Source organism: Prionailurus viverrinus, chromosome D2 (assembly GCF_022837055.1).
Source record: "Prionailurus viverrinus isolate Anna chromosome D2, UM_Priviv_1.0, whole genome shotgun sequence".
NCBI lineage: Eukaryota > Metazoa > Chordata > Mammalia > Carnivora > Felidae > Prionailurus > Prionailurus viverrinus.
Window position 1 is genome coordinate 33436634 of NC_062571.1, and position 23695 is coordinate 33460328.

At 40.3% G+C, this 23695-nt stretch overlaps 1 protein-coding gene across 7 annotated transcripts in view; it reads right to left on the reverse strand.

Moving 5' to 3' along the window:
• ASCC1 (activating signal cointegrator 1 complex subunit 1) overlaps positions 1 to 23695 on the reverse strand; it is a 112091-nt gene that overhangs the window by 87496 nt on the left and 900 nt on the right. For 5 of the 7 annotated variants that reach the window (XR_007145254.1, XR_007145251.1, XM_047824735.1 and 2 more), the window contains exons 2-5: positions 21806 to 21939; positions 20397 to 20496; positions 14400 to 14497; positions 6610 to 6788 (exon numbers count right to left, since the gene is read on the reverse strand). Coding sequence is in view for 3 of the 7 variants with exons in the window: in XM_047824735.1 (XP_047680691.1) it covers positions 6610 to 6788; positions 14400 to 14497; positions 20397 to 20496; positions 21806 to 21917 (489 nt within the window). In the remaining 4 variants the exon portion in view is untranslated. Of the gene's footprint in view, positions 1 to 6609; positions 6789 to 14399; positions 14498 to 20396; positions 20497 to 21805; positions 21940 to 23442; positions 23635 to 23695 lie in introns of those variants that run through there. The other 2 variants (XR_007145253.1, XR_007145252.1) reach the window with 2 other exon arrangements.

Below are 23695 nucleotides of genomic sequence, written 5' to 3' on the forward strand. Positions count from 1 at the left end.
GAGCCACCCAGCCACCCCTAGCCTCCTTTAAAAAAAAAAATTTGGGGGGGCGCCGGGTGGCTCGGTTGGTTAAGCATCCAAATCTTGGTTTTGGTTTAGGTCATGATCTCATGGTTCATGGGATCAAGCCCCAAATCGGGCTCTGCACTGATAATTCAGAGCCTGCTTGGGATTCTCTCTCTCTCTCTCTGCCCCTCCCCTACTTGTGAAATAAACTTAAAAAATTTTTTTAATTAAAAAATAAATTTTTTTTTATTTCAATAGAGTTGACATACAATGTTACATTAGTCTAGTTATGCAACACAATGATTCAACTTCTCTATACATTATGTCATGCTGTAGTCTCCTTCTTAAATAATCAATTTTTGGGGTTTTGGGTGGGTCAGTTGGTTAAGCATTTGACTTTGGCCCAGGTCATGATCTCACAGTTCATGAATTCTAGCCCTGTATCAGGCTCTCTGCTGTTAGCACAGAACCCACTTCAGATCCTCTGTCCCCTTTTCTGTCCTCTCCTGCTCACGTGCATTCTCTGTCTCAAAAATAAACATTTAGAAGTGTCTGAGTGGCTCAGATGGTTGATTTTGGCTCAAGTCATGATCTCACAGTTCCTAAGTTTGAGCCCTGCATTAGGCTCTTCTCTGAAAACACGGAGCCTGCTTGGGATTCTCTTTCTCTACCCCTCCCCTGCTGCCCCTTCTCCCCACCTCTCAAAAACAAATAAAAAGGGGCACCTGAGTGGCTCAGTCGGTTATGTGTCCGACTTTGGCTCAAGTCATGATCTCATGGTTTGTGAGTTAGAGCCCTGCATCAGGCGCTGTGCTGACAGCTCAGAGCCTGGAGTGTGCTTTGGATTCTGTGTCTCCCTCACTCTGCCCCTCTCCCAGTCACGCATGCTCTCTCTCAAAAATAAACATTGAAAAAATTTTTAATTTCATTTTAAATGAACATTAAAAGATAAATTTTTAAAAATTATCAATTTTAGCAATTCTTACTCCCTGTCCCACACAAGTACTTGGATTCTAATACTTCTACATCTGCATATCTATATCTTGCTATATTCTAACACTGAAGACCTAGCTGAGCAATAGAATAGGATAGGAGAAAGCAGAGGAAAGGAAAGGAAAGGAAAAGGGGGAAAAGAAAAATAAAAGGAATAGGGGGAAGGAGAAATCTTATAAAACTTTTTCACCCAGAACATTTTCATTAACCCTGCACACAGCTATTAAAGACAGCCCTCATCTTTTCTTAATACTCCAAGGAATACAAATAACTTTAACCTAAACAGCCATAAGATAGGAGTAGTAGCTACCATTTATTACATGCTTGTTATGTATCAAGCACCGTGCTGAGTACTTTATGTTACATTTAATCCTTCCTGCAACTCTCCAAAGCAAGCTGTAAAAATCTGGAGAGGTTCACTTGCCAAAGTCTACACATATAAGGAACCCAGAATCAGATCCAGGTTCATCTGTTTCGAGAACCAAAGATACTAAACACTGTTCTATTTCATTCCGTATGCTTTTATTCCTCTCTTTAGTACAAGATTGAGAAAACATAGCATGGACATCCATGTGCATAAAAATGAACCTTGACCTAAATGTCACACCTAATACAAAAATTAACTGGATCATAGATCTAAATATAAATAAGCAAAATTACAAAAATGCTAAGAGAAAACCTTGGTTATTTGGGGTTAAGCAAAGAGTTCTTAGACATGACATTAAAAGTATGATCCAGAGGCTTCTGGCTGGCTCACTCAGAAGAGCATGTGACTCTTGATCTCAGGGTTGTGAGGTCAAGCCCCATACTGGGTATAGAGATTACTTAAAAATAAAATATTAATTAAAAATCTAAGGCGGCCTGGGTAGGTCAGTTGGTTAAGCATCCGACTCTTGATTTCTGTTCAGGTTCTGATCCCAAGGACGTGAGATCAAGCCCCTTGTCAGAGCCTGCTGGGGATTCTCTCTCTTTCCCTCTTTCTCTGTCCCTCTCCTCCCCAGTGCACACGCACATGCATGCACACCCACTCTCTCTCAAAATAAATAAACATTAAAAAAAAATTGGAGCACCTGGGTGGCTCAGTTGGCTAAGCATCCAAATCTTGGTTTCAGTCTAGGTCATGACCTTGCTGTTTCATGGGTTTGGGCCCCAGGCTGGCAGCCTGGAACCTGCTTGGGATTCTCTCCTCTCTCTCCCTCTATGTGCCCCTCCTCCACTCACACTGTCTGTGTCTCTCTCAAATAAATAAGCTTAAAAAAAATCCATACAAGTCCCAAAAAAGTCCATTTTACTGCATCATAAATTTTTTAAGTTTACTTATTTATTTTGAGAGAGAGAGAGAGAAAGAGAGAGAGAGAGAGCACCAGAAGGGGCTGGGGGGGTGGGTGGAGCCTGAGAGAGAGGACGAGAAAGAGAATCTCAAGCAGGTTCCATGCTGTCAGCGCACAGCCTGATGTGGGGCCTGAACCCACGAAATTGCAAGATCATGACCTGAACCGAAAAAAAGAGTCAGATGCTTAACCAACTGAGCCATCCAGGCGCCCCATTTACTGCATTATAATTTTTAAGGTAAAATAAGATTTTTAAATTCTTCTCTAGATAACTGGTTAACTAAATAGGGATTTTAAAAAATTAGAGTTTTACCTCATTATGTATCAAAATATATTCCAAATAAACTAAAAAGTTACACGCAAATTATGAAGTAATACTCATCCTCTTAATATATACGAAGCTCTTACAAACAAATTAAAAAATGAACACTCTTGGGGCACCTGGGTGGCTCAGTCGGTTGGGTGTCCAACTCTTGATTTCTGCTCAGGTCATGATCTCATAGTTCATGGGATCAAGCCCCACATCATGGGGCTCTGTGCTGGTAGCATGGGGCCTGCTGGGGATTCTCTCTCTCTCTCTCTCTCTGTCTCTCTCTCTCTCTCTCTTTCTCTCTGCCCCTCCCCTGCTTGTGCTCCCTCTCTGTCTCTCAAATAAATAAATAGGGGCACCTGGGTGGCTCAGTTGGTTAAGCATCTGACTTCAGCTCAGGTTGTGATCTCTTGGTTCAAGAGTTTGAGCCCTGCATCAGGCTTTCTACTGTCAGTGCAGAGACAGCTTCCGATCCTCCGTCTCCCTCTCTGTCTGTCCCTTCCCCGTGCTCACTCAGTCTCTCTCAAAAATAAATAAACATTTAAAAATAAACAAATAAGAATTTTAAAAAAATGAACACCCTCAAAGATAAACAGTCCAAGACATAAAGAAACAAGAATTAAATACATGAAAAAGTCTCATCTGTACTTAGATCGATGGAACAGAGTAGAGAACCCAGAAATGGACCCACAAACGTATGGCCAACTAATCTTTGACAAAGCAGGAAAGAATACCCAATGGAATAAAGACAGTCTCTTCAGCAAGTGGTGCTGGGAAAATTAGACAGCAACATGCAGAAGAATGAACCTGGACCACTTTCTTACACCATACACAAAAATAAACTCAAAATGGATGAAAGACCTAAATGTAAGGCAGGAAGCCATCAAAATCCTCGAGGAGAAAGCAGGCAAAAACCTCTTTGATCTTGCCTGCAGCAACTTCTTACTCAACATGTCTCTGGAGGCAAGGGAAACAAAAGCAAAAATGAACTACTGGGACCTCATCAAAATAAAAAGCTTCTGCACAGTGAGGGAAACAATCAGCAAAATTAAAAGGCAACCGACAGAATGGGAGAAGATATTTGCAAACAACATATCAGATAAAGGGTTAGTATCCAAAATCTATAAAGAACTTATCAAACTCAACACCCAAAAAACAAATAATCCAGTGAAGAAATGGGCAAAAGACCTGAAGAGACACTTCTCCAAAGAAGACATCCAGATGGCCAGCCGACACATGAAAAAATGCTCAACATCACTCATCATCAGGGAAATACAAATCAAAACCACAATGAGATACCACCTCACGCCTGTCAGAATGGCTAACATTAACAACTCAGGCAGCAACAGATGTTGGTGAGGATTCAGAGAAAGAGAATCTCTTTTGCATTGTTGGTGGGAATGCAAGCTGGTGCAGCCACTCTGGAAAACAGTATGGAGGTTCCTCAAAAAACTAAAAACAGAACTACCCTACGACCCAGCAATTGCACTACTAGGCATTTATCCAAGGGATACAGGTGTGCTGTTTCGAAAGGACACATGCACCCCCACGTTTATAGCAGCACTATCAACAATAGCCAAAGTATGGAAAGAGCCCAAATGTCCACCGATGGATGAATGGATTAAGAAGATGTGGTATATACATACAATGGAGTATTACTTGACAATCAAAAAGAATGAAATCTTGCCATTTGCAACTACATGGATGGAACTGGAGGTTATTATGCTAAGTGAAATTAGTCAGAGAAAGACAAAAATCATATGACTTCACTCATATGAGGACTTTAAGAAACAAAACAGATGAACATAAGGGAAGGGAAACAAAAATCATATAAAAACAGGGAGGGGGACAAAACAGAAGAGACTCATAAATATGGAGAACAAACTGAGGGTTACTAGAGGGGTTGTGGGAGGGGGGGTGGGCTAACTGGGTAAGGGGCACTAAAGGAATCTACTCCTGAAATCATTGCTGCACTAGATGCTAACTAATTTGGATGTAAAATTTAAAAAATAAAATTAAAAAAAAAGCCTTATCTCACCAATAATCAAATAAATGAACAATCAAGCAATAAACTAATATTTTTTTGGCAACTGGATTATAAAAAAAAAGAACCTTAAAAGAATGGTAACACCAATATTGGCAAGGATGAGAAAAGGAAACTCAAGAAAACTACAGTTTGACATATAGTGTTATAACATTTCCTAAAGGTAATTTGGAGACATATATATCAAAACCCTCACTCTTTCGCTCTCTCAAAAGTAAATAAACATTAAAAAAGAAAAAAAGGGGGAGGGGTGCTTGGGTAGCTCAGTCAGTTAGGCATCTGATTTGGGCTCAGGTCATGATCTCAGCACTCGTGAGTTCAAGCCCCACGTTGAGCTCTGTGCTGACAGCTCGGAGCCTGAAGCCTGCTTCGGATTCTGTGTCTTGGTCTCTCTCTGCCCCTCCCCCACTCGTTCTCTGTCTCTCAAAAGTAAAGACACATTAAAAAAAAAATTGTACACACAAACACTCTTTTCCATTTCCAAGAATTTACTAAGAAATTACTTAGACTAGCGCAGAAAAATGTATGCAAGAAGAGTCATAACATCATTATTTATAATGAAAAATAGAAATTTTAAAAGATAGAATAAATTATTATATATCTAGGTAATAGAATAATAAAAGCAGCCATTAAAAATCAAGTTATCTGGGGGCGCCTGGGTGGCTCAGTTGGTTGGGCATCCGACTTCGGCTCAGGTCATGATCTCACAGTTTGTGAGTTTGAGCCCCGTGTTGGGCTCTGCACTGACAGCTCAGAGCCTGGAGCCTGCTTCCGATTCTGTGTCTCCCTCTCTCTCTCTGCCCCTCCCCTGCTCGTGCTCTGTCTCTCTCTCTCAAAAATAAACAAACATTATGGGGCGCCTGGGTGGCGCAGTCGGTTAAGCGTCCGACTTCAGCCAGGTCACGATCTCGCGGTCCATGAGTTCGAGCCCTGCGTCGGGCTCTGGGCTGATGGCTCAGAGCCTGGAGCCTGTTTCCAATTCTGTGTCTCCCTCTCTCTCTGCCCCTCCCCCGTTCATGCTCTGTCTCTCTCTGTCCCAAAAATAAATAAACGTTGAAAAAAAAAAAAATTAAAAAAAAAAAACAAACATTAAAAAATTAAAAAAAAAAAATCAAGTTATCTGAACTGTTATCGAAATGAAATTATGTTTTTTAGTCATCACTGCTAGAATTTCCTTCCTGTCTCCAAAGCAAAAGTAAAGGTTTTTGTTCAATGACAAAACAATGATAATGGTATAATGCAAAATTGCAAAGAAAGCAGGATATAAAATCATACACAAACCAAATTCTAATTTTTAAACATTTGTTTTTGTGCCACAATATTATCTCTCAGTGGTGAGATTACGGGTGACACTTTATTCATCTTTTCTTTATTTTCTAAACTTTCTAGGAAAACATGTATTATAAAAAAAAAAGAAAAAAAAATTTATTAATGTTCATAAGTTTTTTTAAACCAATGTTTCTTTAAATTTCCCAAAATTATATCCAAAAGGAGGTTTAAAATTTGTTTTCTAATCTAGATTATCTGCTCTTATCCTGGTCACAAGCATTTCACTGTTATATAAGAGGACAATTCTATATGCAAATTTCTTCTAGTTACTAACCCCAAATAAGCCATTACTACCCAGGGCAGAAGATCTACAGATAATGGTACTTCATTAATATTTCCATACACAAGGTGCACAACAGTATATATTTTAGAATGATCCTTTTATGTCTTGAAATTTTTAAAGACTAGTTCAGTATCACACAGAGGCTTATGTGCTGATATGTCTATATCTTTTTTTCAGTTCAGAATCAAAACAAATCAGAAATGGTTACCTTTTTTGGTGGGAGAAGAAATTTATACCTTTCTACTGCTTGAATTATGAACGATCTTTGCACCCTTTCTTTTTAACTTTTTGTTTTGTTTTGTTTGCTGCTTACCATGGAGCACTTCTCCAGTACTTCCTCTTGGAACTTCAGGAATCGCTCCTGAACCTCAACTTCATTGAGGAAAAAGGCAAGGAAGTGAGTGAAGGGCTGCTTTCTTCTAAAAGTGAGCAAAAGAACATCGATCCGAGTTCGGGCTGAAATAACACCACTTCGATGCTGTCCAGTGATTACTGCAAGCAAAGAAAAAAAAAAAAAAAAAAAAGGAGGGATGTTTAACATGACCATCAGATGCTTGTAAAATAAGTGACCTTGATACTCTCATCTCTGGAGAGCTAAAACAGTCCCGAATGTGCACATAATTTCTGAACAAGGGACAGTATCAAGGGTAGGAAAGTTACCAATGAATTCAATCTAAGCAGGATGAGGTTTAAAAACAAAGCAGTGTCTGGGTGGCTCAGTTGCTTGGGCGTCCAACTTCCGCTCAGGTCATGATCTCGCAGTTCACGAGCTCTAGCCCTGTGTGGGGCTTTGTGCTGACAGCTCAGAGCCTGGAGTCTGCTTTAGATTCTATGTCTCCCTCTCTCTCTGCCCCTCCCCTGCTCACATTCTGTCTCTCTCTCTCAAAAATAAATAAACCTTAAAAAAAATTTAAAAACAGAATATCCTGGGGCGCCTGGGTAGCTCAGACAGTTGAACATCTAACTCTTGATTTTGGCTCTGGTCATGATCCTAGGGAGTGGGATTGAGCCCCATATTGGCTTCACATTGCATAGAGCCTGCTTCAGATTCTCTCTCTCCCTCTGCCCCTCTCCCCCGTTCACACTCTCTTTCTCTCTAAAAGAAAAAATAAAAACAAAAACAAAAACAGAGTATCCTTAAGACCACCTGATGAAGTAGGAAAATGAGTTTAAAAAGCTACACAGCCAACCCTTATATCTTGCGGTGAGAATGTAAAATGGTGCAACAGCTACAGAAGAGTACAGCAGTTCTTTAAAAAGTTAAAAAGAGGGACACCTAGGTGGCTCAGCTGGTTAAGCATCTGACTTCAACTCAGGTCATGATCTCACGGCTTGTGGGTTCAAGCCCTGCATCCGGCTCTGTGCTGACAGCTCAGAGCCTGGAGCCTGCTTCGGATTCTGTGTCTCCTCTCTCTGCTCCTCCCCGATTCATGCTCTGTCTCTCTCTCAAAAATAAACATTTTTTTAAAAAAGTTAAAAGAGAATTACCATATGATGAGCAATTCCACTGTTATATAGAAACCCAAAAGAAGTAAAAACAAGAGGTGCCTGGTTGACTCAGTCAATAGAGCATGTGACTCTTGATCTTGGGGTCATGACTTGGAGCCCCACATTGTGGGTACGGTTTACTTAAAAAAAAAAACAGATTTTAAAAAATAATAATATGAAATACAAGAAGAAAAAAATCCAGAAAAAAACATTAAAAAAAAACCAAACAGGTGTTCAAAACCACTTGTATACAAATGTTCAGAGCAGCTCTATTCACAATACCAAAAAGTGGAAACAATGGAGGTGTCCATTAACTGATAAATGGATAAACAAAATGTCCTGTCTCCATATAATGGAATATAATTCAGCCATAGAAAAGAGAATGAAGTACAGACACATGCAAAATTATAAATGAACCTTGAAAACATTATACTAAGTGGAAGACCCCAGATACAAAATGTCACTGTATGTTTCCATTGATAATAGCCAGAACAGACAAATGCAGAGGGACAGAAAGCAGATTAGTGGCAGCCAAGGACTGGAGGTAGAGAGGAGCGGGGAGCAATTGCTTAGAGGGTATGGGATGATAAAAATGTTCTGAAACTAGATAATGGTGGTGGTTATACAACACTGTAGATGTACTAAACGTCAGAGTATTCAACACTCTAAAATTATCAAAGGCAGGAGTGGGGGCTGGCTGGCTCAGTCAGTACAGCATGGAGCTCCTGATCTCGGGGTCATAAGTTCAAGTCCCACGTTAGGTGTAGAGTTTATGTAAAAAAAAAAATGGTCAAAATGGCAAACTTTATGTTGTGTATATTTTAACCACAATTTTTAAAAAGTATGAATACATCACATAGAAATTTAAATAACAATATAAAAAATTAAAAGCAAAAACTGGAATTTTCTGTCATGTGAATTTTATCTCAATTTAAAAAAAATACTGTGGAAATAATTATTAGACATTCACTACAGTGAAAGGCCAAAGGAGAGTCTACTACATATATATAATCCTATCATATATGTCTGAAAACAGGGGGTACCTGAGTAGCTCAACCGGTTAAGCGTCCAACTCTGGATTTTGGCTCAGGTTGTGATCTCATAGTTCATGAGATCGAGCCCCGCATCAGGCTCTGTGCTGACAGCGTGGAGCCTGCTTATGATTTTCTCTCTTCCTCTCCCTCTGCCCCTCCCCAGCTCACTCGCGCTCTCTCTCTCTCAAAATAAATAAATAAACTTAAAAAAAAAAAGTATGAAAACAGAAAATTAAAGTAAAATCTTTATCATTATCTACATTATATGGATGGATACCAAATGCCCATGTTTTGGTATAATCTGGCCTTCTTTGATCTAGACTATGTCTTTATGTATAAATGAAAGTTGGTGGGGGAGCCACAAAGCACAGACCACTGTCTGCAAAGAAAGAAAATCATTTAAGGATAATACAATCTCTGTGTAAGCAGAGATTAAATCTCTAGGTTGTAGAACTGGCAGGGCGTGGTTCAAAACAGCAACTAAGGAAAGGTGCAAAAGATAAAAACAAAGAACAAAATTGGCATTTTAACAGACTATTTTTTGAGAAAGAGAGGGCGCAAGTGAGCAAGGGCAGAGAGAGAGAGAAAGAGAGAGAATCCCACCAGGCTCAGAGAGGTAGAGAGAGAGAAGTGGGGCTCACCCAATGCAGGGCTCATGCTCACTTGAAGCAGGGTTCATCCGAAGTGGGGCTCATGCTAGTCCAAAGCAGGGCTCAAGCTCACCTGATGCAAGACTCAGACTCGTGAACTGTGAGATCATGACCTGAGCCAAAGTCCAAAGGTTAACCAACTGAGCCACCTAGGTGCCCCTCAACAGACTATTTATTAAAATGGTTAAAGACAGACTTCTGAATAGGATATAAAATATTAAGGTATTAACTGTAATAGCAGCAAAATGGGCTATGTGCTTTAAAGACCACAAAGCTTGTCCTTCCAAGCAACTGCAGAAGGCAAAGAGATAATTCCATGTATTTACCCTAACACTCTCTGTTAGAGCAATTGAAATGTTCAATAAAAACAACCTTTTCTAAGAATGAAAGTATCAAAGCCATTTTATTACAAAGAAACAAGATAGAAATATCCAGGAAAAGAGGTAGATTATTAATGAATGGATTAATAGCATGAGAACCATTTGCCTAAGTAAAAAACTGACACGAGTAATAGCCAAAAAACATAAGTAGAGATACAGTGTTTTCTAATGACATTATTTATATTATCAGACAGAATACTTGGAGAATCCAAAAGACTCAAATGCTCAGTGAAGGGATCTATCTATCTATCTATGCGTAGTAGATACTCAAATGTTGTGCTAGAGAAATGCTGATAAAGGAGGTTCAAAGGCAGAGACAAAATTAAAGGAGAGAAGAAATTACCTCTGCCAGTAGAAATTAAAGGAGAGTAGAAATTACCTCTGCCAAAAATTTGGTGAGAAATTAAAAGGAAAAGGAGAAGGAAAGGAAGCTTAAAACTCGTCTTTATGTTTTATTTCTGTAAACATCTGGTACAAAATGTTAAATCTATTCTTTTTTATTAAGAAGGTGGTTTGGGGGGCACCTGGGTGCCTCAGTCGGTGAAGTGCCCAACTCTTGATATCAGCTCAGGTCATGATCTCGCTATCTCCACCTTGGGCTCAGTGCTAAGCGTGGAGCCTGCTTGAGATTCTCTCTCTCCCACTCCCTCTGCTCCTACTCTGCTCACGCATGGTCTTTCTCAAAATAAATTTAACAACTTAAAAAAAAAAAAAAAAAAAAAAAGAAGGTGGTTTGGTAGGAAGTAAGACCAGGGTACTTGGGTAGCTCGGTCAGTTAAGTGTCTGACTTCGGCTCAGGTCATGATCTGAGTTCGTGAGTTTGAGCCCTGTGTAGGGCTCTCTGGTGTCAGCACAGAGCCTGCATTGGATCCTCTGTCCCCCACTGTCTCTTTCTGCCCCTCCCCAACTTATTCTCTCTCTCAAAAATAAGTAAACATTAAAAAAAAAAAGACAGACCAATGAGATGCTTTCATTTCTGTAACACAGTAAACTGAAAAGGGCACTGAAAGGTGCTCAGAGTGACTTCCCAAAAAGCCTCAAAAATGATCAAATAATGACTAAAGATCAAATACGATGAGGTTAGAAATATTCTACAAACACTAATATCTGAGAAGACCAAAATTCAGCTGGTCTAGTGACTACAACATGAGATACAGAGGAAAAAGAGAATTAAAGGCATTGACATTAAACTTTTTTTTTAAGTTCTTTATTTATTATTTATTTCTGAGAAAGACAGAGAGAATGTGAGCAGAGGAGGGGAAGAGAGGGAGAATCTCAAGCAGGATCTGGGATGTCAGTGCAGATCTCATGAAACTGTGAAATCATGACCTGAGCCAAAATCAAGTCAGACACTTAACTGACTGAGCCACTCAGGAACCAGACATTAAACTTTTAAGAACCAATTCTCTAACTACAATGACAATATAATTTTATTTTTTTTATTTTAGAGAGAGAAGAGAACGCATTTGAGCGGGGGAAAGGGGCAGTAGGAGAAGGAGAATCTTAAGCAGCCTCTACACTCAGCATGGAGCCCGACACAGGGCTCAATCCCCATGACCCTGGGATCATGACCTGGGCCAAAATCAACATCAAGAGTTGGATGCTCAACCAACTGAGCCACCCAGGTACCCTGAGAGTATCATTTTAAAAGCATTTTCTGAGGGGCACCTGGGTGGCTCAGTCGGTTAAGCGTCCGCCTTTAGCTCAGGTCATGATCTCATGGTTCATGAGTTTGAGACCCGCATTGGGCTCTGTGCTGATAGCTCAGAGCTGGGAGCCTGCTTCGGATTCTGTGTCTCCCTCTCTCTCTGCCCTCCCCGGCTCATGCTCAGTCTCTGTCTCTCCCAAAAATAAACACTTTTTTTTTTAATACAATGTAAATCATTTGAAAGAGAGAGTGAGAGACAGAGCATGAGTAGGGAATGGGCAGAGAAATGAAGACAGAATCCAAAGCAGGCTCCAGGTTCCGAGCTGTCAGTACAGAGCCCAATGCGGGGCTCGAACTCACAAGAAGCAAGATCATGACCTGAGCCGAAGTCGGATGCTAAACCAACTGAGCCACCCAGGTGTCCCAAAAATAAACATTTAAAAAAAAAAAAGAAAAGAAGCATCTTCTGATATCCTGAGACTTCAAAACAGCCTAGATGACCAGATCCTTGCCAAGAGGACAAATTAAAACCTACTAAATCATTCCCTTCTTTAGCCTCTCTAGTTTTAGGAGAGGCAAAAGAAAATGAATAAACGAAAGCAAATACCACACCAGTGCAACCTGTCTTAGTCTCACATTATGACTCAATTTACTCTAACCAATAAATTTGATTTTTCTGTATACTATACTTCCCTACAAGACCAATAACCAGTTTATCCTCGTTTTCCAATTAAATTAGTTCCACTAAATTCTTACTTTTAACGATTAGACACACGGGTTTCCACACTGAAATATTTGTGCTTTCTAAGTCAAAATGGAATCTTTACAACCTGCCTACCCTTTTCTGGATAAGTTTTGGAATGACTCCAGCATCTTAAAATGCCTAAGAACTCCACATTTATACCATGTTATAATTTTTACTGCAATAAAAGTTGTTATAGCTACTATACAGATAGAAAAAATGAGGAATATATTCAACTGTTAACAGTGATTATGTCTGAGGTTCATATTACAAGACATTTCCCTTTATACTTTTTTTTACTTTTTTTTAAACATTTCCCTTTATACATATATATAATTTCTATAAGCTTTTGTTCTTTTGAAAAGCCTGTATTAATCTACAATCAGGAAAAAAAAAAACAGATAAAGAAATAACCTTGGGGCGCCTGAGTGGCTCAGTCGGTTAAGCATCTGACTTTAGCTCAGGTCATGATCTCACAGTTGGTGGGTTTGAGCCCCGCATCAGGCTCTGTGCTGACAGCTCAGAGCCCAGAGCCTGCTTTGAATTCTGTGTCTCCTTCTCTCTCTACCCTTCCCCCAGTCATCCTGCTCACTCTCTATCTCTCTCTCTTAAAAATAAACATTAAAAAAAATTTTTTTAAAGAAATAACCTTCACTGCAATTATAAAATTACTTCAGTATTTGCAGCTTGAACTTTAATACTTAAGGAAAGACCTGGATTTTTCCATCTGTAATTCTAATGAGCTGAATATTTATTTTAATGAGAGTTCTTCAAAAATGTCATTAGAGTTCCTATGTTAACACCTGCTGATGTTACCAAAGGACTGAGAAAAACTCTAGCATTCTGCTGTCCGATACAGGAGCCCACACGCACCCAGTTAAATTAAAAGTTAAATGAATTAGAATTAAATGAAGTTAAAAATTCAGTTCCTCAGTCATACCAGCCACATCTCAAGCACTCAAAGTCACACATGCTAGTGGCTCCTGTACTGGACAATGCAGGTATAGAACATTCCCATCATTGCAGAAAGTCCTTCTGGACAGCACAGCTCTACAGTCAACTGCATCTTATCTGTCATGATGATTATGCTTACAAAATGAGAAGAAAACTAGTAATTTTTTTCTCCTAAGACTTAATAAAACCCATGGGTATTTATAAAAGATGTATTATTGGTGGCTGCTATGCTTATTGGACTTTGAAAAAGTCCTATCATTTTGGAATGAGTTTTGTAAAATGTTGTCCCTACAGTGAGTGCCCTTCACTCAAAGCCATTTTACCACACAAGCCTGTGCCCTTGGTTCACACTGATGCTTAGTACAGACACTTTCTTTTTTTTTTTTTAATTTTTTTTTTAATGTTTATTTATTTTTGAGACAGAGAGAGACAGAGCATGAACAGGGGAGGGGCAGAGAGAGAGGGAGACACAGAATCGGAAGCAGGCTCCAGGCTCTGAGCCATCAGCCCAGAGCCCGACGCGGGGCTCGAACTCACGGACCGTGAGATCATGACCTGAGCCGAAGTCAGACGCTTAACCGACTGAGCCACCCAGGCGCCCCAGTACAGACACTTTCTGACTTGATTTATACTCAACTATTTTTCCTCACTTGAGCAGTTACTTGAATCAGGTTGTTATTTTAATCATTGCTTTTACAATATCCTTCCCAGTCTACAAAGCAAGGTAAAAACAAGACAACACCTTTGAAAAGGGCTGAACTTGATTTCAGATTTGCTGACCTCACTGGTTTTCCTCGAATTCTAACTTTAAACAATTCACAAACTCCATTTCAAGCTAGGAAAGCATAGAAGAATTTTCCTATTACACAACAAAATCTGGAAATTTTATAACATCAGTGCATGGTAAAGTATAAAGTGAAGGCCCAGGTACTCAATGAAGATAAAGGTGTATAACTACATGTTCCCTCATCGGGAGACTGATACTGATTATTTATAAAAAGCCCAATTAATGTATCATAAAAAGGCCAAAGAACCCCATAAAGAATACAGTCACTATTCAGTTCTGCCCATGGACACACACACACACACACACACACACACACACACACACACAAAGAATATAGTCACTAAACACCTCTGTTGGGTTCACACTATTCCATACACATGCAAAAGTGATTGCAAATATCACACATATACCAAGTCTCACCAATTTCTCCTTCTTGTCCAGGCTTAGGAATGCTAATAGAAGTTTTGGTTTCCACTTCTAGTTTCTTCCTAGTGTCCCCTCTCTTTCCAACTATATGCCTATAATATAGAGAAAATTTAATTAATGGAAGGATAGTAAGTCAAATGCATCAGAATAAAAAATTACATATTTAAATCATACGTAGTCAGAGATACTCCCTTATAGAAAAGTGCATCAGTAAAGGCTCAATATTTGTAGAGGAAATTACAAGTCATATAGCTTTATAGAATGTGCTGCAATACACCAATTGGCAAAATAATGCCCTAGAGTCAGTTCAATATATAAACAAAATAACCAGGCCCAACACCTATTTGCTCTTCAAAGTTAGATTCAAAATCTGGGTCTGCAATTCAGTAAAAAGAAACCTGGCATAGTCTCAAAAGGCACTCCCAGCAACCAGTGGGTCTACAGTTTAGGGAAAACGTTGTCCTTTCAAGAGCAAATTAACTATATTATGAGTTCATCCTGCAAGAATTATCCTTAATAAAATAAGGGTTGGGGCACAGGGTTGTCTCAGTAAGTTAAGCATCTGATTCTGGATTTCAGCTCAGGTTATGATCTCATAGTTCATGAGATCAAGCCCCACATTGGGCTGTGCACTGACAGCACAGAACCTGCTTAGAATTCTTCCTCTCCCTCTCTCTCTACCCCTTACCTGCTCATGCATGCATGTGCGCGTGCTCGTACGTGCTCTCTCTCTCTCTCTCTCAAAATAAATATTAAATAATAATAAAATGAAATAAAGGTAAAGAGCTTGGCAAAGAGAAGGGTCCACCACTCAGGACAGATTATTCAGAACAGCTTCAAAAGCAAAAAGAATAAATATGTAACCCTCAGGCTGAATTCAGCAATACACGTTTTGTTCAGGAGATTCCACCTAAAAATGGGGAAATTTAACCTAAAAATATAGATTTCCAGGTTCTTTAGAAAAATTAGAAGATCTGACAACTCATGGCAATAGGCTGGAGCTTACTCTAGTCCCTAAAAATGGAACATGAGCTTATCACAATCCCCATCACTCCCTACTCTGTTTCATCTACTCCAATTCCACCATCTATTGACTCACTTACATTACTTGCCTGGGCCTCCTAGAATAAATAGCTCTGACAATCCAAGGTTATCTTCTGGAACCCAGAGTAATTAGATGCGTTAAAGTAAAGAGACTACTGGATCCCTGGAGAAAAGTTTCAGAGTCTATAAAGCACTGAAGATGCAAAGACAGGACCATAAAGAGAAAAAAACTTCCCATCATCAACAATATTTCATCTTTTATGACTTCAGTTACAGTACGCAACCACATGAGTGACTAGGTCTAAGACTGTGCATTTGTTTTTAAATGGAATAACCAGCCCAATTATCTCCATTAAGATGCACTGTAGTAAGCTGGTTTAAAAAACAAATGTTTAGGGGCGCCTGGGTGGCGCAGTCGGTTAAGCGTCCGACTTCAGCCAGGTCACGATCTCGCGGTCCGTGAGTTCGAGCCCCGCGTCGGGCTCTGGGCTGATGGCTCAGAGCCTGGAGCCTGTTTCCGATTCTGTGTCTCCCTCTGTCTCTGCCCCTCCCCCGTTCATGCTCTGTCTCTCTCTGTCCCAAAAATAAATAAACGTTGAAAAAAACAAATAAACAAAAAAAACCAAACGTTTATTTATTTTTGGGACAGAGAGAGACAGAGCATGAACGGGGGAGGGGCAGAGAGAGAAGGAGACACAGAATCGGAAACAGGCTCCAGGCTCTGAGCCATCAGCCCAGAGCCCGACGCGGGGCTCGAACTCACGGACCGCGAGATCGTGACCTGGCTGAAGTCGGACGCTTAACCGACTGCGCCACCCAGGCGCCCCAACACAAATGTTTAGAAGAGGACTGAAACACAATTCTCCAGTGGTTTGTCTGTGTTGGGCTAGAGAGTCTATTCCACCAACTCTCAGGCTTTAGTCTTTCCATGCCTTATCAATAAGTGGTACTTACCTTTTTTTTTTAAATGACAGAGAGAGTGAGAGAGAGCACGTGTGTGGGAGCAGGGGAGAGGGACAGAGGGGAAGAGAGGGAGGGGAAGAGAGAGAGAGAGAGAGAGAGAGAGAGAGAGAGAGAGAGAGAGAGAATCTTAAGCAGGCTCCATGCTCAGTGCAGAGCTCAACCTGGGGCTCAACCTCACAACCCCAGGATGATGACCTGAACCAAAATCAAGAGTCAGATACTCAACAGACTGAGCCACCCAGGATCCCCAATAAGGGTACTTTCAACCAGGCTACTGTTGTTAGCATGTGGCTAGTAGAGAAGCCTATTAACAAGTAGCTGGCTTAGGGCACCTGGCTGGCTCAGTGGGTGGAGCATGCAACTCTTAATCTCAGGGTTGTGAACTTGAGCCTCATGTTGGGCGTAGACATTATTTAAAAATAAAATCTTTAATGGGATGCCTGGGTGGCTCAGTCGGTTGAGCGTCCGGCTTTGGCTCAGGTCATGATCTCGTGGTTTGTGAGTTCGAGCCCCGTGTCGGGCTCTGTGCTGACAGCTCAGAGCCTGGAGCCTGTTTCGGATTCTCTGTCTCCCTCTCTCTCTGCTCCTCCCCCATTCGTGCTCTGTCTCTCTCTCTCTCTCTCAGAAATAAATATTAAAAAAATAACAAAATAAATAAAATCTTTAGGGCTAACAGACACACGAAAAGATGCTCAACATCACTCATCATCAGGCAAATACAAATCAAAACCACGATGAGCTATCTCACCTCATACCTGTCAGAATGGCTAAAATTAAAAACACAAAAAACAACAGGTGTTAGCAAGGATGTGGAGAAAGGGGAACTGTCCTGCACTGTTGGTGGGAATGCAAACTGGTGCAGCCACTCTGCAGAACAGTATGGAGGTTCCTCAAAAAACTAAAAATAGAACTACTCTATAATCCAGCAACTACACTAATAGGTATTTACTGAAAGGATACAAAAACACATTCAAAGGGGTACATGCACCTCAATGTTTATAGCAGCATTATCAACAATAGCCAAATTATGGAGAAAGCCCAAATGTCCACTGACTGATGAATAAAGAAGATGTGGTGTGTGTACACACACACACACACACACACACACACACACACACACACAATGGAATAGTACTCAGCCGTCATAAAGAATGAAATGTTGCCATTTGCAATGATGTGCATGGAACTAGAATGCATTATGCTAAGTGAAATAAGTCAGTCAGAGAAAGACAAATACCATATGATTTCACTCATATGTGGAATTTAAGAAACAAAACAGATGAACACATGGGAAGGAGGGAGGAAGAGAAGAGAGGGAAATAAACCATAAGAGACTCCCAATGATAGAGAACTGAGGGTTGATGGAGGGAAGTGGGTGGGAGATGGGCTAGATGGATGCTGGGAGCACTGGGTATTGTATAAAGTTATGAATCACTGAATTCTACTCCTGAAACCAATATTACACTGTATGTTAACTAAAATTTAAATTTCAAAAGTAAAAATAAATAAAAATTAAAAATAAAAATATTTTTAAAAAACACAAAAAGTAGCTGGCTCAAAGTATTATTAATAGCCTAGGCATTTTAGAGAGGAAGTAGTTGAGGTTAAAGAAGTTTCAGACTCAAATCCTGGGCAAGTCATCTAACCACTCTAAGCCTACTTCCTCACTTAGAAAAATGGAATGAATAATACCTAAGTACAACAAAGTTGGTGTAAGGCTTAAACGTGATCATATATAAAAGGGCTTCCCAGTGACTGGTACATAGCTCGGTATATTCCATGCTATCCCCAAATGGCATCCTTCCAATTAAGACTACTGCCAGGTTCAAAAGAGGTTTACATGAGGAATCTAAAACATTCACTACAATAAAAGATACACGGTGAAGGGGCACCTGGGTGGCTCAGTCGGTTAAGCGTCCGACTTCAGCTCAGGTCATGATCTAGCGGTTTGTGAGTTCGAGCCCCGCGTAGGGCTCTGTGCTGACAGCTCAGAGCCTGGAGCCTGCTTTGGATTCTGTGTCTTCCTCTCTCTCTCTCTCTGCCCCTCCCCTGCTCATGCTCTGTCACTTTCTGCCTCAAAAAAAAAAACATTAAAAAAATTAAAAAAAAAAAAAAAGATACACAGTGAAAAGGTGACTCCTTAAGGTAGAAAATCCAACCAGATCAAGTGGTTCTCAATCTTGGCTACGCCCTGGAATTACCTGGGGGGCTTCAAAAACCAATGATGCCTGAATCCAGCTCCCAGAGACTCTGTTTAATTGGTCTGCGGTACACCCAAGTATAGAGAGTTTTAAAAGCTCTCCAGGTGATTCTAATGTGTATCTGACACAGAGAACTAAAGAATTACATCTAGTCCATGGACAGGTGTTACTACTATTAAGATATCATTATAAATTAATTTGGTCAAGAAATTTATTCCTTGATCCAAATAAGCCTAAAGAAATTATTAATGAGAAAAAAATCTTCCTAATAAATACTGTCTATTAATTACAATTGAGCAGAACTAATAACTAATCTAACATGCAAGTCACCTAGAACATAATGAATACTTAGAACATATAGAATTCAAAAGATCAAGTTGGAATCAGACATGTAAGGAATTTTTACACACCTAAGTGGTGGCAAATACACACACACATTAAGGAAAACAGTTACATTGATTTCACCAGGAAACTGAACATGACTTTTTAAAATCTTGTTTCTTAGAAGAAAATGTCACTGGAACCTTAAAGGAAAATGAGCTGTCAGGTTTAGCATTTGGTTTCCCATTTGGGCACATGCCAAGAGAAGAATTTCATCCTTAACAGGTGTTTCAGAATATTCTCAAGAGTGGTGAAAATGAAATGATTTGCCTCTTGGAGCTTAAAGGGAATAGGATTCCCTATTTGTAGATCTCCTCCACAGAGGAGCTTGAACAGACCTAATTCACCTGGTACGACACAGAATAACAATTTACACACTTCCTAAACCAGCCTATATCCAGAGGTGTAAGTCCAAAAGAAGCCAGTTAACCACTTAAGCTAACCATGTTACTGGGGAGACAGAATGTGGGCAATCATGTAAGTAAGCACAGAGTGAAGCGATCACAAAGTTTCTGAGCAAATTCATAAAGATGACCCTGAAGAAAGCATCAGTCTTTGACAAACACTGGAGACTAATTGAACAGACACAGTCCTGCCTTCCAGAAGTCTCCCGTCTTGTGGAGAAGACATCAAACAATATGCAAATAAATATACATAACTGAAAAGTGCTACAAAGGAAAGGTAGAGGGTGTTACAAAAACATATGGTAGAGTAATCAGTGTGGTTGGTGGGGATGAAGATGTCAAAGCAAGGTTCCCTAGAAAGAAGAATTTAACAATATAACTAGGTAAGGAAGAGAGAGTATAAGGCAAAGGGAACAGCATATGCCAAGGCTCTAAGGCAGGAACAAACACTGCACACTTCAGGAACTGGAGAAAACTAGCTAGGCTTAAGTGCAAAACCAGAAAAAGAGTGGTGTGAGTTGTGACTGAAAATGAAGGGCTGGCAAGTCATGTTCAAGAGTTTGGCCATCACTCCAATGGAAGAGAATTCCATCTTCAATGGAAAATGTTGACAGATATAAGCAGAGGTAATAAAGTAACCACATTTGCCTTTTAGAAAGACGCCTCTACCCTCAATGTGAAGAACTGATTGGGAGAAGAACAATAATTATGTGCCTAGTAAGTAGGTTGAAGTAATTCACAGAAGATGCGGCAGGGTGGCAGTAAAGAGACAAGTGGTAGATTCAAAAGACAAATTTAAGAGACAAAACTTAACAGGACTTGGTGATACATTTGGAATGATGAAACTGATCCATTATCAGTCCTTAGAAATTCTAGGACATAAAACACTAAACTGTTTTGTCATTAGTCATCAAGCACTGCAGAAAAGTGTAGAAAAGAGTCATCTTCCTGCTGAATTTCCTGTCAGTATGTCCCGTGAAGCTGGGGGCCTCACTCACTTGTAGAGCAGGCTGGGGGCCTTCACGGTACACCGGAAACCTTGCTGGGTCTGCACCACCTCGTAGGCATCACAGGGCTCTTCTGCACACTCCATGAAGCCTGCAGAGAAACCATCACACCTCACTCACAGCTGCTGCTCTGCGGAGAAGTCTTCTCCCCACCTGCCAACCACTCTCAAGGTTTAAAAAAATACATGCGTACAAACACTTTATATTGCAGAACACTGCTCTGACAGATTCCTCCTGATCTGCTCTTGGAAGAAAAATAAAAAACACGTGACTATGTTAAACCTTCCAGTCTTAGAACCCTGTTAAAGTAGTATATACGTACCACTATTTAACTGTTTTCTCCCAGAAAGATAAGACACGATAAAACTTTTTTACTATTTTTTATGGAGATGTAATTCACATAACATAAAGTATCCTCTTACAATGTGCAAGTAAGCAGTTTTTAGTATGAGGACAAAATTACTTCAGTGAATGAGATAGCAGTGATACCAGGAGAACTTACACCATTAGGCCAGCCAAAGAGAAAGGAGGGTCAAATAAAGGAGATCAAGTCCCCAAGGCTAAAGGAAAACAATGGGAAAACCAAAGGGAAGACTGACCCCCAAGGCTTAGGGCCTGATGAAAAAGTTTATAAACCAAAAGGAAAAGGAAGCAGAGAACATGAAAGGCCCTATTTGTGCATTAAACCCAAGCCCAATTTAATTGACTTAGAAGTATTCATAATCAGGGCGCCTGGGTGCCTCAGCTGGTTAAGCATCCAAGTCTTGATTTCGGCTCAGGCCACGATCTCACGGTTTGTGAGTTTGAGCCTTGCATTGGGCCCCTGCACTGAGGGATTCTCTCTCTCCCTTTCTCTCAAAATAAGTAAACTTAAAAATATATATATTCATAATCCATCTCAACTGTTTATTTTACTTCTTAAAATCATCCCTATGTAATAATGAAGTTACATTAGTCACATATTTGGAAATGCCTATATGATTACAAAAAGAAAAATCACAACATAACAGTAATAACAGCTAACATTTTGGGGCACTGGATAAAATGTACATTTCATTTATTTCAACAATTTATATATACTACTTCACAACTTTACAGATAAAGGAAATTAATTTTGCCACAGAATATTAATGGCTACTGTTATCAGTTTATTAAAATTACCCCTTATTACATTTTTGTCTCTGCACAGAGATGAAACATGATTTACAGACTGCAACTGAGAATGGCTCATCAAATTGAAACTAATCAGTCCCCTCAGACATCCACACAAATGGAGCTAGGTAGAGGCCAAACATCTCAAATTTCAGTGCTCACAAAGAACACTTTGAAACAGAACAAAACACTGCTTCCACAATTCAGAGACCACTGTACTAATCTGACCCAAGAGCAACTAGGATTACCTTGATAGAAGTCTTCATCTTCTTCTTCATGTTGATAAGTCTGTTCTTGGATGGGATTTTTTCTGTAAATCCGTCCACCAAGTCTTATAAGCTGTGGGCGCAGAACTTCCATGATACTTTCTCCCAATAGTACTCTAGTGAAATCCGGAAAAATAAATGATCATTTTACCTTGTTTTAATCAGAAATGAAAACCCTCTATTATATGGACCACTATGCAATTGGACATCTGTTCAAAGTACACACTAAGCAAAAGCAGCCCTATTCCCATTAGATTTCCCCTATCTGCAAGCTGTTTTAAGTCAGTTGCTACATCTTCCATAACGGTATTCCATTCCTGGATCACTCTAGACAGTAATTTGTTTTTGTGTTTAAAGATTTTATGTCTACACCCAACATGGGCTTCAAATTCACAACCCTGAGATCAAAGTCGCATGCTCCACAGACTGAGCCAGCCAGATGCCCAGGTGCCCCTAAACAGTAATTCGTAAACTATTTCAGCACTCCAAGAAAAGGTGATTAAATGGTACTCAGCCCAGAGGCCCCTGGGTGGCTCGATCGGTTGGGCAGCAACTCTTGATTTCAGCTCAGGTCATGATCTCAAAGTTCATGGGTTCGAGCCCCTTGTCAGGCTCCACACTATCAGGAGCCTGCTTGGTATTCTCTCTCTCTCTCTGTCTCTCTCTCTCTCTCCCTGTCTCTCTCTGCCCCTCCTCCACACACGTGCAACCAAAAAAAAAAAATATTCAGCCCTCTATATACAGGTCATCCATGACTTTGTGAGAATAGTATTTATTACTATTATTTATTAGTTTAACCTAAAGAGAGTAAAAAACAATTTTCTGTTTAACCACTTACTAAGTGTCTCACCCTGGTTTATCCAACATAATTAAGAGGATTAGGAATGTTTAGCACACTTATCTTTCAGGAGGTAAAAATAACCTCTAAGTACTTTCAGAGATGCTAGAAACATATACCTCAAAATTAGATCCAGTTGCCCATCAAAACAGTTAAACTATGACTTAACCAAATGGTTCTTCAAACCAACACACTGCTATCCATTTCTACAGGCCACTACCCAAAAACTGTACATCACTCACTGAGAAGCCAAGCTTCTAGTCACCACTTAATGAATCAAGAATTAAAGCCAAGGTTCCTTAGGGACTAGCTGTGGTTAAGTTCAACGAATGTTCCTACATGTTACATAGTCTTGAAGCCCAAAATTTGAGAGATCCTCCAAAACCCAACCCGTCCTTACTAAATACACTAAAGCTCAACCCAACCCTCAGCAAGTAAGTCACTTTAATTGGTAATTTGCTTCCGGAATGAAGGAGAGATTTCGCGTTGCAAGAAGTAACAATATAGAAGGTAAGCATACTTGAAGACAGGCATAATTAGCAACAGTTTAAGGACACTACACCGTAGTGCCCTATTCCCCCAGGACCCCACAAAATAAAAAAGGCCCTTCACAAAGGTAGTTTAATGTTTACGCCGGGCCCTCAGACCATGAGCTCTGGAGTAAGAGCGTAGTGTCTCAAAGGCAGCAAACTTCGTCTGCCCTTCCCACTCAGCACTGGGGTACAGCTCTGAAAGAGGGGGGGGGGGGGGAAGAAGGGGTAGATAAGCAATTTAATCCTGCCTCGTGGTAGCCTGGAGAGAGGAGAGCAGAAGGCCTGAAATGTCCTGGGGGAAGCTAACGCCCCGAATCATAAAGCGAGCAAAAAAAAAAAGCGAGTACACCAAAACGACTGAAGAGAAAGGAACTCCAGGACTCCAAGCAAAACCACGGTAAGGTTGGGGGGGGGGGGGGGGGGGCGGAGAGACGAAGGACACGGAAGTTCTCTCCCTGAGCGCGTTCACCACTTCCCTCCGCCCTGGCCACGCCCACCAGC